At 43.0% G+C, this 18,880-nt stretch overlaps 1 protein-coding gene across 1 annotated transcript in view; it reads left to right on the top strand.

Annotated features, from left to right (window-relative positions):
- Window positions 1-16,025, top strand: part of LOC115510437 (sulfotransferase 1C1) — a 44,018-nt gene extending 27,993 nt beyond the window's left edge. The window contains exons 4-8 of the mRNA XM_030310292.2: window positions 8,688-8,785; window positions 11,712-11,838; window positions 12,786-12,880; window positions 14,070-14,250; window positions 14,485-16,025. Of these exons, the coding sequence (XP_030166152.1) occupies window positions 8,688-8,785; window positions 11,712-11,838; window positions 12,786-12,880; window positions 14,070-14,250; window positions 14,485-14,597 (614 nt within the window). The 3' untranslated portion in view covers window positions 14,598-16,025. The remainder of the gene's footprint in view (window positions 1-8,687; window positions 8,786-11,711; window positions 11,839-12,785; window positions 12,881-14,069; window positions 14,251-14,484) is intronic.
- Window positions 16,026-18,880: the final 2,855 nt, after the last annotated feature.

Genomic DNA, 18,880 nt, shown 5'->3' with positions numbered 1-18,880 from the left:
AACTCTAATGGCAGCAAGAGCTCTTGGGCTGGGGCAGTGTCATCTGAGGCATTGCTGTGCTTGGGGATGGTGAGGCCAGGAGAGGGTGGTTTGCCAGGTGAAGATCCATGAAGGGTAGAAGTGGCTGCTGGTGTTAAATACCAAGTACATGTCCTAGAGGCCTGGCTCGGGGTGGGACTACAAGTGTGGACTCTACTACTAGATGGGCAGACCTCATTGGGCTCCATTAGATCATCAGGGTGCACTTTGCAAAGGAGCATGCAATATCCATGACTGAACTTTATGGGGACCACATCCATAATGCATATAGATTCTGGATACATTGATAGGCTCACAGTAGGGATATTTTGTGGATGGCAGATGTACAATCCAGAGATAACCCCATGAAAACTATGATAGGGTGGTTAGAGCACAAACCTGCCAGCCAAGATGGGTCTGATTTGGTTATGACAGTAGGGCCATTTGGCCTGGGGTAAATATAATTTGAGGCACGGTGTAAGGATGGAATGACTCTTTTAAGCATCACTTCCATTGGCACCATTCAATGTAGAAGAGATGAACTCTGGGTCAGAATTTGTGCCTGATGAATTGACCCCTGCCACATAGAGCCTGCAACACTTGGTGCTCAGCCATCGTTCAGTACAGTTGTATACCTGGCTAATTTTGTTCCAGCTCATCTCCTGAGATAGAGTTAGGCTGGAGGGATCTACCAACAACCCTATTATCCAAGGTAGCCACAGTAAAAGAGAGCATTTGCATTTGAATAGCTTGTGGGGTGTCCTTCAGGGAAAGCAATCTGGATAGCAACAAAAGGAGGAGCATGTTTGCTTAGGAGCAAGAGGTCATTTACCTCTTCATCTAAGGTGGGGTAGAGACCTGCCCTGCATCCACTGAGAGCCACCATTGGATTCTATGGTTCTTTTGGGGCTTCATTTCTTAATGTGACTGGCATCCACTGGGCAGAATACCTTTTTCTTCTCTCTGAGATCCACAATCCCACTAGTTGACCCTGAAGCCATAATTTCAATCTCCCACAAAACTTCCTATGAAATTGCTTTAATTAACCTGCCTTAAACCAGAATATTGAGCAAGGCCAGTGTCCTTACCTTTGTGGCTAATACTGGACCATCATCCATGCCAAAGAAATTGGTATAATCATGATCTCTAAGCAATTTGGTAGGGTTTGTTCCATTGAGCTCTCTATTAGAAGAGGGTCATATTGTACAATCCACCCCTGATGAGGTTGCCAGCATATGGAAGACAGTGAGACAATGGAAAGACCACAATGGTGAGGGAAGCATTCATCCAGTGAACAGAAGTGAATGACATCCTCCTTGATGTCAGAGGAGTCAGGGTTCCCTGTCAGTACCAGAAGGGGGGTTTTGGAGAAGATGTATTTGGTGTGGGGGTAGGAAGAGCTGAGAGCCAGGAATCAAGCAGTATTAGAGCCACTAGGAAAATTTCTGTCCACTTGGGGCCTCCCTTCTGTTTAAAATTTGAGAAGCATGTCTCTGAAGGCCATTGTTCCTCTCCATACGTCCACCTGCTTGGGGCCAGTGAGCTAGGCAGAAATTCCACAAGATTCCATGTTTCAGAGCCCATTATTGAACTGCTTGGGAGGTGGAAGGCTATCTTGATCTGAATCTGTAATGTCTGGTGGGTGTAAGGGGACAAGCACATATCTGGTTAAGGAGGATATTGGGCAATAGGAAGCAGTGTTTCTGGAGAGAACAGCCTGTAGGCATCCTGAGAAGGTATTGATGATGGTGTTTACATACCCACTAGCTCCAGCAGAGGGCAGCAGCAGTCTGATACAACAAATTTGCCATCACAAGTTGTCACACTGACCTGGTAATCTTCCAGAGTTTTGTTTGGGGACAAAGAAGCAATCAATTATCTACCACCAGTTTGGATAGAGCAAGGGTGAAAAGGATTCCACGCCTGTTTCCCCAATCAGTGAGTGTTGTTGCTCCCCTGTGGCCTGAAATAGGGGTCTGCTCTTCTGGTGGGCATGGCATCTCTGGAGGAATAGTTATATGGAGGTTATGTCTGGAATGTTATTGGAATGTTGGAACAAGGAGTCTGCAATGTTATTAGAATGTGCTTCTGGTGTTTGTTGGCATTTGTACGCAGACATGAGTGACTATAATTGGCATAAGTGAATTGGCTGTCCCTCTCCAAATGGAGACACCCAGAGACATTGAATTATCCTTTTGCCATTATCCAGACCAGACTGAGAACCCACTGGTTAAGAGCTCAGGAGTCAGTAAAAATATATGCCCTTGGGAGTCTCACTTTGTGGTCTGTTGTGAAACCAAGCACACTGCCACCAACCCTATCATCTGGGCCAAGCCAGGAGCGGCCTTCTTGACTAGGGATGACCACTGCAGCCTGCTGGTGGGCAGCACTGTGTATGATGGCAGCACTGCTGTATGTGAAGAACACTCACTCCCTTTCCATGCCAGACAACTGGTCCCAGGGAGCTTCTCAAAATGCTATAGGGGCCAACATTGGGGGTGCCACCAGTTGCCTTCATTAATAGTAAGCAAGAGGCTGAGCTTTGAGGAGCCACACCTTCCTGTAATCTGGAAAGGCCCTTGACATCAGATTGAGCGTTTTTAAAGGTACCATTTTCACTTTAACAATGAGGTCTCAGGACCATGCTGAACCTTTGCTGGGTTGAATTGCTAACCCAATGAAGGATGGGGACTTTTTGCAAATCAGGGTGGGCTACGAATGCCTTTTTTCCCAAAAGGGCCCAGTGGACTGCCAAAATTTCATGCTCAAGTGGCATGTGCTAAGCTGCTGTCAGGCAGATCTTTGATCCATGTCCCATGGACAGTCAGATAAAGCCATGCTTAGTCCCAAGACTCCACAAGGCCTAATCAAATATCTCCACTGATTCAACTCAAAAGCCTGAGCCCAGAGAGACTAAAGACAGGACCTGCTGTATGGCTTGCTGGGCCAGATGCAAGACAGTTTGGTGAGGTTCTCCCAAATGGAAAGAAGCTGGATTGCATCTAACAGCACAAATAGGTTTTAGTAAAATGGTAAATGTAGAATGTGTTGCCCCCCAAAAGTGAAGACACCTGATATGTGTTTTGTCTGCTATAATGTAACAGCAGGCTTAATTATAAGGAGTTGATGTTTTATAGTGAGAGAAACTTCACAGTCCTCAGCTGCCACATTATGTCTAGAAACTTGAAAGAAGTGGCTGGTCCTTGGATCTTATGCAAGGTAATGGCCCATCCTCTCTGCTATAAATACATTACTAAGTGTAAGTCTCCTGGATGGCATCCTCAAAAGGTTCCAAAGGGAGAATGTCACTTATATAATATCAAAGGCTACAGTGGGTTAATTGGAGTGAATTTAAATCTTGTCTGCATTGGTTATATGCAAAAGCAGGGTGCTTAAATGTTTAAATAACCCATGGGCACCCAAGTAAAGGTTCAAAATGCCCTTGAAATGGAAAGCAAATTGAAGTTGTGAGTCTTCCATTATCAGGATCAAGTGAAACACGTTGGCTAGATCTAGGACATCAAAGTAAGGACCGCATGCTTTTTGGATGTCATCTACCATGTCTATAATACTGGGAATGGGAAACTTAATGATAGAAACCTGTGCATTTAAGTTTTGATAGTCAATTGTGTTTTTTTAAGTATTTCTTTTTTTTTTAAGTTTATTAATTTTGAGAGAGAAGGGGAGAGGTGAACGGGGGTCGGGGGGACAGAGATAGAGGGAGAAAGAGATTCCCAAGCGGGCTCCACACAGTCAGCACAGAGCCCAACGTGGGGCTCAGTCTTACGAACTATGAGATAATGACATGAGCTGAAACCAAGAGTCAGACACTTAACTGATTGAGCCACCCAGGCACCCCCCCCCTCCTCCAATAATAGTCAATAGTTAATCTCCATTAACTGGTAGCCAGTTTTCACACTGACCAGACCAGGCTATTAAAGTCTGAGATGGGGGGCCTACTGACCCCAATTCAAGTGTATCTCTAATGACAGACCTTAGGTCCTGTGTACTCAGTCAATAATGTGGTGTATTTAGTTTTTTTTCCTGGAGGAGGCAATTGGGCAGGTTACTGCCTGGCACCTTTTATGAGAAATCCAGGAATTTGGGTTTATTCTACTAGGCATGTCATGAAGTAAGTGCATGCAAACCTATAATAAGGAACAAGAGAGCCAGGGAGGCCACCACCACTGGCAACTGGTTTGGAAAGCCATAGCCAGCTTTCCTTGTACTCCCTTTGTGGTTTTATTGGCTTTGACTTGTAGGCTGTAGGAGATTATTTGAGAAATTTAGGATTACCTAATGACTTGGGCTATGGTGTTTAACAAAGAAAAGAATGTCAGGTTACTGCCTTAGTCCCTGTGGACTACTGAGTCATGAATAGGCAATTATCCCCAGGAGGTGACAAGTTCCATGAGCCATTCAGTTCTAGGGTAATGCTCTGGGGGTTTGTCAGGCCCACAGGTCAGTGATGTTGTTTGGGGCAGAGGGAGCTTTGAAACCCCCTAAAGTCATCTGGGCCATTGAGATTGGGATCTTTTTCAAAATGAACATGAGTTTTTGAGAGGAGCTTGCACCATAACTGTCCAGATATGAGATCTGGACCCCCAGCTGGCAGAGTGTCTCCCTCATGAAGGAAGAACTGTCAAGTCTATTCCCAGCATGGCCTCCAGAATATTATGGGAGGTCCTCTTAAAGTGAAATTTGGTCCTGTCATTTGGTGGAGGCTCCCTGCAAGAAGAATTCTCTGAATTCATAATCAATTGGGACTTCCTCAGATTGGAGATGAAATCCAAGTCATCTGGATAGGTTGCTATATTCAAAGGAGTGATATACCCACAGGACCATATCAATCATACAGGAAAGGAGTTGGGCCTCATTGAATATCTTCCGCTGGCTTTGAATCTTTGCAGTAATAACTATGATAAAAGGGTAGACTTCACAACAAACCTTGAAAATCCAAGTAAGCAGAGAGTGGGATTTTCCCTCTATATCTTTGGGGCTTGTGCCTTTGGGTTTGGATTCTCCCTTGTTATTATAAATCCCAGTTAGGACATGGAGACAATCTGTGGCTGCAGTTTTTGCTTTAATTCTGGTTGAATTAGTCCTGGGGTAGTCTCTTGTGGGTTGGGGGTTGGGTCATCTGTGTCTGTCCAGAATTTGGACTTTTAAAAAGTTATCCATTTGGGGCTTCTTGTAAATACTGACTAGTTGACTCATGTCTGTGAGTTGAGTAATAATAGCTCAGAGTCAGTATTAAACACTCTCAACAGCCAGTCAGCCCCTTTTCCTTCCTCCTGCTCTACAGTCCTTTCAGATAGTTTTAATCTTGAGGTGTGTAAAGCTTCAAATTTCAGTTTCTAATTCTCTATTACCCACCACTGATTTGACTTTCTGAATCCTCACTGGAAAAATCTGTGGTAGACGTCCCCAGTGGCCAATACCTGCTGCTTCCCTCTCCAGGGTGTCCCAATTGACTTCACTGGGTTTAGTGTTAGTCTCCATCAGACCAGCAGTGGCAGAATCATTAGGGCTGGCCCCAGATCCCTAGAGTATAGAACCAGTCCCTTGGTCTGTTGGTACACCACAACACTGAGCAGTGCCCACAGCACCTCTATGAGTGTTTTCCATTTAGTACAGAGCTTGCTAATTTCTTCAGACAGTTTTAGTTGATGCAGACACCAGGTGCTCAAGTCATTTGTACTTGGCTATTAGATTTTGTGCCCCTATACACCAGGAGTGGGAACCCTGATACCTCATAGGGTCAGGGGACAAACTGCCACAGCAGCAAGGTATGCAGTGACAGAGGGACCGTGGGACCCAGCCACTCTTGCCTTTTTGAGGGGTCATTACCTCCCCAGTGAGGACATCCCTATCATCCAAGTTATAACTTACAGTCCTAGTACATCCCATAAGCACCGCCAATCAGAGACAGGGAGTGTCCCTCTCCTCTTAGGGGCACTGCACATTTATGTGGCCCTATATGTGAGCCGGGTGTGCAACTCACATATTCCCTTCTGTTAACTAAGGGCAACAGGATATTGCTAAAATCTTAGCTAGTTGCCCCTAACAGTCAGCATCTGGGTCTGTACTACAAGCTGAGAAACATGCTCAAAGTCTAACAGCCACTGAGGGTAACCCTTGGGCATTAATAAGTGGGAAATACATCCATGGCCCCTCAAACCAGCTCTGATTAGCAATACTCTCAAGGTTTTGGGAGAATTATCATTGCTTTTTTTGTAACTTGCACTTTTGGGATGGAAACTTGGGGCAGCTCTCTGAAAAGGCAGTATGCAGTAGGGCAAAGCAGTGCAACCAAACTCCAGTAGGCAGTGGATTCCTCCCCCATGGAATTATGCACATGATAAAGCCCGTCAGTAAGCCATTGAAACTAAAATGCATTTCTTATTATCAAAAGCAAGCTGATTTAGTCCATCCTACTTGTGAACCTAATTGTGACTTTGTTAAATTAACATTTGGTGGTCTGGTGAGCCTCAGTTCAAGGAAAGACCATAAGGAATTGAAATAGCACTGTCCACTACTCCTTGGTCCTGGAGGAAGTACAGGGCATGCCTTGAGTGACCAAATGAGAGGTCAAGGCAGGATGCTGGTACAGAGATGGGACCTGGGGCACATGCCCTTATTAAGGTCCATAAGTGGAAAGCTTTGGGGCTTCTGGGCTAAGTTCAGAACAGTCAATCCAAACCAAAAGGATCAGGGTTTTTGTAGGCTCTACAGGGGTTTTGTCTAAAGGGGTGCTCCCAGGGAAGGCCTTGGGAGGTAACAGACACTGTTGATCTCAGGGCCATTGGGTAGTCTCTGCAGACTGTTATGCAGCTGGGGCATGAACTGGCATGCTCAAGGCCCCTGTAGGCTGCTTGGCCACCCAGAATGGATTACGAGACAATATTATGGAATAGTTTAGCTAAAATCTCAACAAATTCAAGTCTTCTTTTCAAGAAAGTTTGTTCATATTATAAGTTTCAATATTAGTTCTATTCCACCATTTTCATTTTCTTTTCAGGAACTGCAGTTTATACCAACGTTAGAGCTGCCAGACTTGTCTTCCAGATCAGACACTTTCTCTCTGACCCTTTTTACTTGTTTATTTACCTCATTGTCCATCTCTTGGTTACCTTCTTGCTTTTCTTCAACATCCTTTTTTAAATTTCCTTTCAAACCTATCCTTCATTGTCAACCTTATGATTTAATCTTCCCTTCTTATGTTATTGTGCTTTTTCTTTTCTCAGTTCCATAAAATCTTTTCTCATTTATCCCCTTTTCTTTTTTTATATATTTTATTTTATTTTATTTTATTTTATTTATTTTTATAAATATATTTTGTCTATTTCATTTCCTAATTTTTATATTTCTGAGTTGTTTGTTCCTTTTCCCAAACGCTTGTTTTGCATATTTAATCAAGATCGGAGTATTGTATCACAATTTTATTTAGGATTGTAGTTGGTTTTGGGGGGAGAATTTTCATCAGGTTAAAGGCTTCGGGTTTGCCTTTTCGGTTTTTTTATAGCAGTTTTGTATTCACGAGATCTGCTTTTTTATGTTTGTATTCATTTTATTGTCATAATTTCTAGTTTGAAAGCACCCTCTTCTGTCCATTCTGCCCTCTACTGTGCAGTTGTGTTCATGGACAGCATTGGTGGTTGGTGGGGAGGAAGAATTGGCATGCTGTTTCTTTCATTTCTGCAGGATCTTTATTTTTCTTTCTCTTACTTCCTTATTTCCCATCACTGCCAGGTCTCCAGGGGGTGCCTCCTCCTTCTGATTCTCCACTAGAAGCTGTGCTTCTCCAGCCAAGGCTGCCTCTCTGCCTCAGTGACAAGCCCCCTCCCTGAGACTGGTACTGTGTGTGGCCAAATCCTAGCCTATATTTGGTATTTTAACACTCAGGATTGGACATTCTGTTTCCAAGGAGGATTTGGTTGTGATTTATCTAATTGTTCCTTGCCTCTCTGGTGCTTTTCACAAAGTGTCTTGAGCTCCACCTCCCCCCACTCCATTGGCTTTCCACACCAAAGACTAACTGATTTCCAGCCCTGGCTGTCATAGTTACTAACTTGGAGAAATTACTGAAATTACTTGACTACTGTAAGGCTCAATTTTTCATCTGAAAATACATCCTAGCACAGAGACCAGTGTGGTGTTTTGATAGTGGCTGTTGCAGTTCTTGGCCTGGAAAGTAAAGGTTGGAAGAAAGATCAATGGAATTGCTTGTGTTGTAGAGCTGGCCAGTAATTCACCTACATCAAGAGGGACACCAGCTCTTCTCCAGCTGCTTTAATCTACTCTCCATTGCAGTAATAGAAAACCCCAAAGGACAAAATATCCAAGTGCTTGTTGGGGTCATAGTTATCACCATCCTCAGACCTCCCAAAGCATCTTCATCTTCCCACACAAGTACAACCAATCCATCAAATAAGAATAGTAATGTTGCCTCCCTTGGTGGTTTCCAGTATCTCATCAGTGATTTCCTCTACCTGAATGGATGGTAGAGGTGTCACCAGGAGGGAAGCATTTAGACATGTAAAACCATAATTTTAGTCAAAGACAACTGTTTGGTAAATCTCATTCTAGATATTTAACAAACAATAATATTGAATTCAGGGGGCTGATGTGAAAAATGTTCAAGTAAATGGTGTGGCCTTCTTTCCCAGGTCTAGATCTGGCCGAAAAAATGCCTTCTCCTAGAACTATGAAGACTCACCTTCCTGTTCAGTTGCTGCCACCTTCCTTCTGGAAAGAAAATTCAAAGGTAGGAAAATCCAACTCTTCAAGCCCAGTTTTGTTCATATGGGCAAACACTATCTCTGTCTAAGTGGAAACAATCAAAGATGTTGAAAGATAAATAACCAATGAAGGTATACAGCAGATGGTGTCCTTGCCTCCACATTCCCACATACTCCATCCTGGATCCAACTTTCTTTCAAAATATTATTTCTGGGTACATACTAGGAAGTTTTCATACAAAATCATTCTGATTAGCTGCCAGTGAAGACACATCCAAAGACAGCAAGTTGTGAAACAAAGCACATATTTCCTGAAGGCTTTTATCTTAGTTTGAATCATCTAAGAAGAAAAAGCCAAGGCATAAAAGTGATTTATTTAGGGACAACTTGTGAAGGGAAAGGTAGAGCAATACAAAGAAAGATGAACAACCATAAGACCATGATACTACATTGACCACCCTTACAGAATATCTTGTGGAGCAAGCCCCCAGGAACTATTATAACACTATGTCCTCCGTTTTCAAAAATTCTCATTTATTTTGACCTTCCAAATTCAGGATCAATGTGTAATGTACAGCAAAATGCTTGTGTTTCTTTTTGATATATGCTTCATCAGTGAGTCTTAAAGTCAATGAAATATGGAATATAAGCAAAATATGGACTTATAAATTTGCAGTGAAAAGTGTAGCCATCCAGCAGAATCAAAATGTTTGTATCAACTAGACCAGAACATCTTCTCCTTGCAGGCAAGCTACTTTAGAAACCCAGACTGAACCCTTACCAAGAAAACCATAAGGGTCAAGTCTATTTAGTCAAGACAATTTCCCCTATGTGTGGTGCTCAGATACACAGGGCAAGTGATTGCTTTTGACTCTTTTTTTTTTTTTTTCTGGGCTTCCATGAGTCACCAGCTCTTCATCTTGCCCATCTCCCATCTCCAAACAAGGTACAATTGAATAAGATTCCACATTCCAATATGCTATCCCATTCATTACCTGCTTCTCTGAGATTACACCCAGGTCATTTTGATTTGTGAAAACTTCCTGCTTTGTTCCCACAGGTAGATAACTCATGTGACTCTTGATGCTCAACAAGCAATATTATTTCCAAATGGTATTATAGATTCAATGTGAGAAGACACAATAGCATTTTGTTAGTCATCATACTAGCACCTTCTTTTTATAAAAATCAGGCCTTCCAAAAATGTAAAAATCTCAATGATGGCACCTCCTTTTATCTGTTTAGAATTGTGGATTATTTGAGCAGGAAGTGACATTAGAGAGTTTAGGCCAAGATTTTCATTTTATGATGCAGTGGTAAGCTAAATAGCCATCCCCTAAAGATATCCATGTCCTAATCAACAGAACCTGTGAATGCTACCTTATATGGTAAAATGAGATTTGCAGATTTGATTAAGTTGGGGATCTTGAGATGAGAAGATTATCCTAGATTAATAGGTGGGCCCTAAATATCATCAAAAGGATTCTTAGAAGAGGGAGACAAGAAGATCAAAGTAAAAAGTAGGAGATGTGAAAAGTGAAGCCAGGGATTGGGTCAAGAGCCAAGGAATGCAAGTGGCCTTTGGGGGCTAGCAACAGCAAGTGAAGGGATTCTCCCTTACTGCCACCAAAGGGACCAGCCCTGCCAACAGCTTGACCTGAGCCCAGTGAAATCTAGCCTCTAGAACCATAAGAGAATAAATCTCTTATTGTTTAAGCCAGTACATTTGTTACAGCAGCCATGAGGGATTCACACAGATAAGTCAGCAGGCTCTCAGAAAATGTCCTGGACATTAGGTCATATCCAGTCATCAGACTCCTGCCACAAGCACACTGGATATGTTCCCCGTCTAGCACAGACTGCCCCTTCACAATTAGTCAAGTTTACAAAAAGGCAGTAACCAACACCAGCATTAAGAAATGTATTTACATTATAAGATGGTGCAGCTGTGTCACACTTTTTGGTTCCCTACATGCTTTCACAAATATCAGAGATCCCAAAAATAAATAAACGTTGAAAAAAAAAAATTAAAAAAAAAAAAAAAAAAAAAAAACAAATATCAGAGAAAAATCAAGCAGTAGGAAAAGAGGCAGAGAAACATGTTGGGTCTGTGCTCCTCTAAGACAGTAGTGGGGGAAAGGCAGCTGGGAAAGCAAGAGCCTGGGGAGATTGGCTGAGAGAGAAATACCACTGGGTGAATGGTTGTGTTGGACACAGAAATTCTGTTCAGTAAGTGACACATGGGAAAATGCTTGTGACACCATTAATGTGCTCCTCCTCTCCGGCTCTGCTGAGAATGCACACAGCAGCACAGGTGGGCATTAGAGCCTGGACAGTGAGTGGGAAAAAGGGAACCACAGGACACAAAGCAAAGAGGTGAGATCTCCCCGGCCAGACCACACCCCTGCTTTTCCAATGAAAAGAATCATCACAAGCAGCTCCAAAGGGAGACTTAGCACTGCCGTCAAAAGTCCTGCAATCTTACCACAAATGAAAAGTAGGAGTGATATCATTAATCTATAAAGCTGCAGTTCATCATGTGCAGATGAGACCAAATGGCTGACTGCATTAGCTACCCCCATAAAATAACCTAGAGTCCTCACTTAGTGCAAGCCAAGGAGGACCTACCTTACACACTGGAAAAAAACACAGGGGCCTCTTTAGCCTCCAGGAATATAATAGTTAGGGTGACCATAGTATTTATCAGGCAAACCAGGATACTTTTAAGAAAAGGAGGGATGCTCCTAATCATTATCTGAAACCACAGATATATGTTGGAACTCTGGACAAACCGGAAAATGTGGTCATCCCGATCACAGAAAAGGCACACACGTTCAGATACTCAAATGGGATAGTCTAAGATTCTTCTAATACTAAGGTCCTCTGCATTGAGCAATAATATTTCTGTGTTTTGTTTTCTCTTTGTCTCAATCACTTGCTGGCTGATTTCAGATTATCTATGTGGCTAGAAATGCAAAAGACACTGTGGTATCCTACTACCATTTCTCAAGAATGTCTGCACTACTACCTAACCCTGGTACATGGGAGGAGTTTGTTGAGACATTCAAAGCTGGTAAAGGTAAGTGAAAGGAAATTGTGGGTGCATGTGTCCTTATTCATTCATGTTTCCTTGTTCACTACTGACTTCAGAAAGGATGGGTTTTCAGTGAATGATTGTAGTCATCAAGGTCATGGGAGGGTGTGATGGCACATTCAAACTGGATCATTTGGGGAGAATTTAACCAAGAGACTATTTAGAAAGCTACGGGCAGAGTTTAAAGAAACAAACAGGTGATAATACAGTGTTCTTGGGTGAGTACGAGCAGGGAGCCATTGCCCCCTGGAAAAAGGACAGGGTCCCTTAACAGGAGCTGAAGCCTTCATTAAGGGAAACAGACCACAACAGTGAGCCAACAGGAAGAGCATCAGGGAAATAAACATACCTTCCCTACTCTCCTTTACCCCCAAAAGCCTCTGAGTACCTTTTCCTGACAAAGCCCAGGTGGAAGTCTGAGCACAAAGGAGGCATTGACGCAGTCCCTAGAGGTCAACCTCACAGGGTGGAGGAGGGTGAAGAGTGGATTTGGCAGGGCCAACAGAAGACACCCAGTGCACCTCTCTTCCTCTCATTCACCATTACAGAGAGTAAAGGTGCCCAAATATCTGGTAATTATAGATTTTCCAGAATGAAAATCAGCCTACTAGGATACAATGTTTATTGTGTAACACTAATCTAGGCATCATGTAGTGATGCAAAAGAAAGAAAGATTATGACTCCTGGCAACTACACAGTATCTAATGTGCTATTAAGTTCCAGAGAAGAAATATAAAACCAAGGAATCCAGAATACTTCTTATCATCTCCCTAAATATTTAAAAAAAAAACTGTCTTCTGCAAATAAGAATTCTGTCCAGGGTCTTTGTCTTCTTTGCCTTTTTCCCTTTTATTTGAGACATCCATGCTCATTTTATAAGTTTCAAGTTGATATTGATGCCCCCCCCCCCACTTCTCTCTTGTTCCCTCCAGTGCTATGGGGCTCCTGGTATGACCATGTGAAGGGATGGTGGGATGCAAAAGACCAACACCGTATTCTCTACATCTTCTATGAGGACATGAAGGAGGTGAGAGGCAGTGCAGTCTACCATATTCTCCAGGGCAGCAAACCACAGTCGTGATCCTGTTTGTGGGCTTGCCCACAGGAGAGCCTTCAGTGCAAGTCCTTTCTCTCCATGACACTCTTCTCGACTCAGTTTTACCCTTGAAAGTTCTAACTACTTTTCTGCTCTTCTCAATTTTTTTTTTGCTTCAGTTCACAGTTTCTGGAAGATCCTTCCTCCTCAGGAAATATCACATGTCTTTATAGTTGAATTAATTCTGACACTCATGAACCATGTCTTCACCTAAAAGTGGGTATCATCTCATTTTGTATCTCATGAAATTATTATAAGGATTTATAAGATCACATATGCAAAGTGCCTAGTTGTGTTCAGTGAACGTGCAGGGAGAGTTTCCTTCTCCCTCTTCCACACCCCAGGCCCACATCACAAACTGAAGTTTAATCATTGGCAGGATTGGTCTCACATATTGGGACAGAGGACGGATTTTTCCATTTCAAATCATTGTGTATGAGAGGCATGACAAAATCACTCTCAGGACCCCAGGGTTAGTGTCCTAGAATTAAACTACTTCTTGTGCCAATGGTGAGAAATCTAATCAAAAGCTATAGCTCCTTTTCTGCAACTCTTTGATCAAAGAACCAGTGCACAAGAACTCACATTTCTGTATCAACTTGAGATTCCTTTGCATTCATCCCCTTACTGACCTTCTATTAAATTCACAGACTTTTTGTCATCTTTTATAGCTCAAATACTAAATTTGGTCATACCATGACTCACCTGCAACATTTTTTCTCCTTTATACAACTTTTCCTCATCTCTACCAGGAAACATAATTGCTGCTTTCAACAAATCTCATGGATCTCTTTCTCTCAATCTTTCTCTCTCTCCCTGTGTGTGTCTGTGTGTGTGTGTGTGTGTGTGTGGACAGCATGTTTTCTGGGCCAGTTCTTACAGTTCGTTATGTCTACATTCATCTCCCTATTGCAGCGTGAGCCTCCTGAGGGCAGGAACAGCTCTCATTTTTGTGTCTTGGCAGCACCTTTGCACATAGTCGTCACCTGAGGGATGTTTATTGAATATATTTGAACTGATCCCTTACCTCATTTCTCCCCAAACACTGTTTGTCCACACAGAATGTCATCCTTAATGGAAAACTAAAATTATTTGCTTTGTATAACTATTCTACATACAGGACCCAAAGCGGGAAATTCAGAAGATTTTGAAGTTCTTGGAGAAAGAAATACCAGAGGAAATTCTGAATAAAATCATCTATCACACCTCCTTTGATGTAATGAAGCACAACCCAATGGCCAACTACACCACTTTTCCTGTCAGCTTCCTGGACCACTCTATCTCCCCTTTTATGAGGAAAGGTACGTTAAGACTCATATTCTCAGATGCCAGATTGGACTCTGTGGTCCCCATGCTCTGCTTAGATTTTCCAGTAATGTTTCTTGCCCCATTATGCATTCTTGTCAGTGACACTACATAATTTTTCAGAGGCAAACTTCCTTTTTTTTTCCCACTCTTATCCTGGTTCCAAGGGTGTGTGCTCACTCCACCCTGTACTCTTGTGTGGTAATCACTGAGACTTTGCTCCATTTCAGGGATGCCTGGGGACTGGAAGAGCCATTTCACTGTGACCCAGAATGAAGAATTTGACAAGGACTACCAGAAGAAGATGGCAGGGAGCACCCTGACCTTCCGCACAGAGATCTGAGGGCAACAGGGGAGCCCATCAGTCAAGGACCTCCTTCCTAGATTTTAGACACTTGAGCCTCATAATCAAGAATACTTAAACTTTAATCCTGAGCTTTCCTACACTCTCAGAAATTCTATGCCACTGTGATATACTTCATCCAAATGCAACCAAATCTTGGGTAGAAATTTAAAATTAAATTACATGATCATTCACATAGACACCCACCACATAATGGTGTGCTTATCTGCAAACCCCTGATATAACCCAATCACTATCTCACAATAGCCTGGCTTTCTGGATGCAAAATTCATTAAAAGAGAGAAATAGAGAAGAGTAGAACTTCAACATAAGATAAACTGAGTGAGGAGCAGAGAAGGAGAAGGTGAACACTATGGAGAATGTGAAAAGGGAACCAGGTTTTATCCTTAACCATCAACAATGAGACACAGAGGATGGCCCAGCTCTTGGAAGTATTAGGTTATGAGGTGCAGAAGGTAAAAAGAAGGGAAGCCAGTGAACTGTGCCTGACTCAGGAGGTCTCAAGCTGGACATGAAGAAAGGCCAGAAAGGAATGGGTGATAAGCAGCACAAGAAACAGAAACAGATGCAGTTCACTTTTGAGACCAACACAAGGCAGACAGGCAGAAAACAATATATATTTCAGATGGGCTTTTTAGAGAGAAATGGAGGAAAATCTTCAAATTAGCCCCCCTCCCTCAAAGAAAATAAAATACCAGCACCACATGCACTTTAAGAAAATCTTGAGTATCACATCTCTGGAAGGATCATCTTTCATGCTTCTTAAAAAGAGGCTCTAAGCAAAATGGTCAATATTGATAAATTATTCAGCTACACATGTAATTATGTTCTGCCTCTTTTTTTCATTAAAGCCTGTCTCAAGAAAGTGTCTAGCATCATTTACCAAGTAGTGTGAATATCAATGTATTATTTTAAAAGGATGTCAGGAAGGTACAGTTTGTGGGAGTACTGCATTCCTATGCCACTAAATCATAATATACAGAATATTATCAACTCTGTGCAGGAACAAAAGAAGCCCCATTTGCATCCTTTCATCGTCATACTTTCTAAGCATGAAAATCATTAACCACATGGCAAATAATCCAGTACAGTATTTGTGCAGTGCCAAACTGCTCTGAGGAAATACATGGTGAAGTGAACCAGCATGATTGAATAGTAAATACATTTTTTATCAGTGAACACCCACACCACATTCCCAGCTCACATTCTAAGAGCTACCTAAAAATATAGACAGCAGACTGCTAAAACTCCCTTTCTGTGCACAGTATGACCTGGGCAAATAAAGGGAATATCTGTAATGCGTCTGGAGTTCACAAATTGGGAAAATGTGCAGCTATTCTTTTATGAATTGTAAGATTCTTTTTACTTTCATTATAAAAATAAATTCCATTCTTGTATTCTCCATCAGTTTCAGTTGCAGAGTATTCATGGATTTCTCTCTCACAACGTTCTGATATATGCTTTAAAACAATACTTGGAGTACTAACAAGAAGTAATGGCTTCATTCAATTTTAGTTAGTTAGTTAGCTACCTGGTTAGTTATTTTGAGAGGGGGGCAGGGAGAGCAGAGAGAGAGAGGGAGAGATAGAATCCCAAGCAGGCTCCATGCTGTCAGCAGAGCCCAAAGTGGGGCTGTATCTCATGAATCACATCTGAAATCAAGAGTCTGAGGCTTAACTGACTGAGCCACTCAGGTGTCCCAGGCTTCATTCAATTTTAAGTCTTTAGTCCCAGCTCTATAAAATGATGATGATGGAGAAGGTGACTATCCACATATCCAGGGCAATATAATATCCTTCTAATCACATATTACATATTTACACACACACACACACACACTCCTCTATATACTGTGGTTGTGTAAGATGATATTGTAAATATTCATGGTTAAGGGATTTGGAGCCATGCACTTAGAAGGAGAGAAAAACAGAGTAATGGGAAATGAAACTGAGCTTGGAATCCTGAAACCAGAATAAGAAGTTGAGGAATCAGGTCAAACTGCCCAAAGACTTCACTGGTGATGAGATGACTAAGAATCAACAGGTGGGACCCAGCAGAGCTAAGTGAACTCATGTCCCTGCTCCCGGCCAGGCCCATTTTTTAGCACACTCCTGGAGCTGGAGCATATTGCCTGCACCTCCTCCAGGCTTTAGTTCGGTTCATCTGGGCACTCAGAACACTGTCATCACAACCTGGGGTTCCAGGGATCCTTTCTGATTATCTAACAAATACCAAAACCTTCCTAACTGGCATGTTTAGAAAAAGAAAACCAAGGCTTAGTGGAAATATGGTTAGAAAGGCAGTTTTTCCCTAGTAGAACGCTGGGATCAGAGTGTCTTTGTCATGGAAAAGTCTGTGAGTGTGAGGTAGCCCTGAGCAGAAGCTCCCCTTTCCCAAAATAGTGTAGCCTTCTTGGTCCCTCCATCCTTCCAAGCCATCTGTTGTCCCAGGCTCCTGGGCCCTTCTTTTGCTCTTTGGTATTCTATGGGTTTCCCATCCTAACATACCCAAGCCCATTGCCTACCCTTGGGGAAGAGGATCTCATTCCCCACCCTGCATCCACCAGTCTTCTGTCCTTTACCCATCTCACTCATAGTAAACCTGTGTGGGGTTTGCTGGTAATGAAACTTCAAAACATCCATCTGCGTCAAACTTAGTCCACATAATCTGGAATATTCTGAATTCAAGTATGTGAAATGGTAATAACAAATGATGGAGGGGGCACCTGGGTGGCTCAATCTGTTAAGTGTCTGACTCTTCATACCAGCTCAGGTCAGGACCTCCTGGTTTATTGGTTCAAGCCCTACACTGACAGTGTGGAGCCTCCTTGGGATTCTTTCTCTCACTCTCTCTCTGCCCTTCCTCTGTACTCTCTCTCTCCCTTTCTCAAAATAAATAAATAAACTTTAAAAAATGATGGAGAAAGGAAGGCAAGGCATGGGAATAAAAACTCTTAAATCTTTCTAGGTATCCACTCTTTTTTTTTTTTTTTTTTTGGCTTGAAGAAATTAGAGTTTATACTAGTGAAATCTGATGACCAGCTTTCTTCTGAGTTTACTTTTCAGTGGCAAACCATCCACCCTTCTTCATCATCACTGCCCTGCCCTTCTCTCTCCCTGCTCAGTTGTTGGTATAGGGGTCACAAGGGCTGGAAAACTATGGCTCCTGGGCCAAATTCATTTCATTTGGTATGCATGGGAGCTAAGAGGATTTTTCTATTTTAAAAAGGTTGCAGAAACACCAGAAACAAAGAAGAAGGGATCCCTAAAGCCTGAAATATCATCTACTATCCTGTCTCAGACCTGAGTTTCTGGATCTGCTTTATCTGGACCAGGACTTGGTGTGAATGAGTGTAGAGGCATCCTGAAAGTCCATATTTGTGAAGACTCAGACTCCCACATTTGGAATGCAAGAGCAGAAGTCCTGGATGGGATCAAACTGAAGCCCCAGAAATCTAGATCTTGCCAGAGCTTCTCCCTCTGCTTCCCAAAGAACAGTGAGGGCACCTCCAGCAACAAAAGTATGTGTACCTAGGAGAGGCCTGCCTCCTTCTGAGGCTTGAGGGGGCAGTACTTCCAGCCAAGTAGGCCCAGACAGGGCCCAGGGCAGCAGAGATGCCCAGCTCCTAAGGTGGGGTCTGCCCCACCACCCTCATCTGAACACATATTTTGGGTTCTAGGAGCAAGCAGGTGAGCATATCCAGGACCCATGGTGGGTGTGGACCAGGCTAGCAGGGAACAATGTCCCCAGCCAGGAAAAGATAAGGACCAGGAAGGGCTGCAAGTGGCTAATGGACATCTGTGTATTAGGTCACCCCAGTGAACCCCTGTATTGCCAAGGTCTGTGGGTAATCAGTCCCTCAGGAGCAGTCATTGGTGGGGTCAGTCTCAAGTCCAAAGTTTGGCAGGAAAAGCAGGACTGAATGGCTAGGGCTTGGTCCACACTATGCTTAAAATTCCACAGTCCATCATAGCCTTAACCAGAAGACCACTGACTGCCTCCCTGAGTTCCCGGGAGCTGGAGAACATCCCTGACCACCACCAGGATCAGCAATGTGGAGTAGGGAACTGTCGGGGTATGCAGAGAGGCAGGCCAGGCAAGCTTCCTACATGAGACTCTTTTTACAGAGTTGGCTGTGACACCCAAATATAAGCTCAGCTATCCTTGCCAGCACCATGTGCTCTGAACACAGGACACTAGCACAGAGCATGTCCCAGCTCTGCCCCCTCAGGTCCTAGGGAGATGGGATTTGGTGGAATGGC

This window comes from Lynx canadensis, chromosome A3 (assembly GCF_007474595.2).
Source record: "Lynx canadensis isolate LIC74 chromosome A3, mLynCan4.pri.v2, whole genome shotgun sequence".
Lineage (NCBI taxonomy): Eukaryota > Metazoa > Chordata > Mammalia > Carnivora > Felidae > Lynx > Lynx canadensis.
The sequence above is the reverse complement of the archived record's forward strand: the minus strand, read 5'-3'. Positions and strand labels throughout refer to the sequence as shown.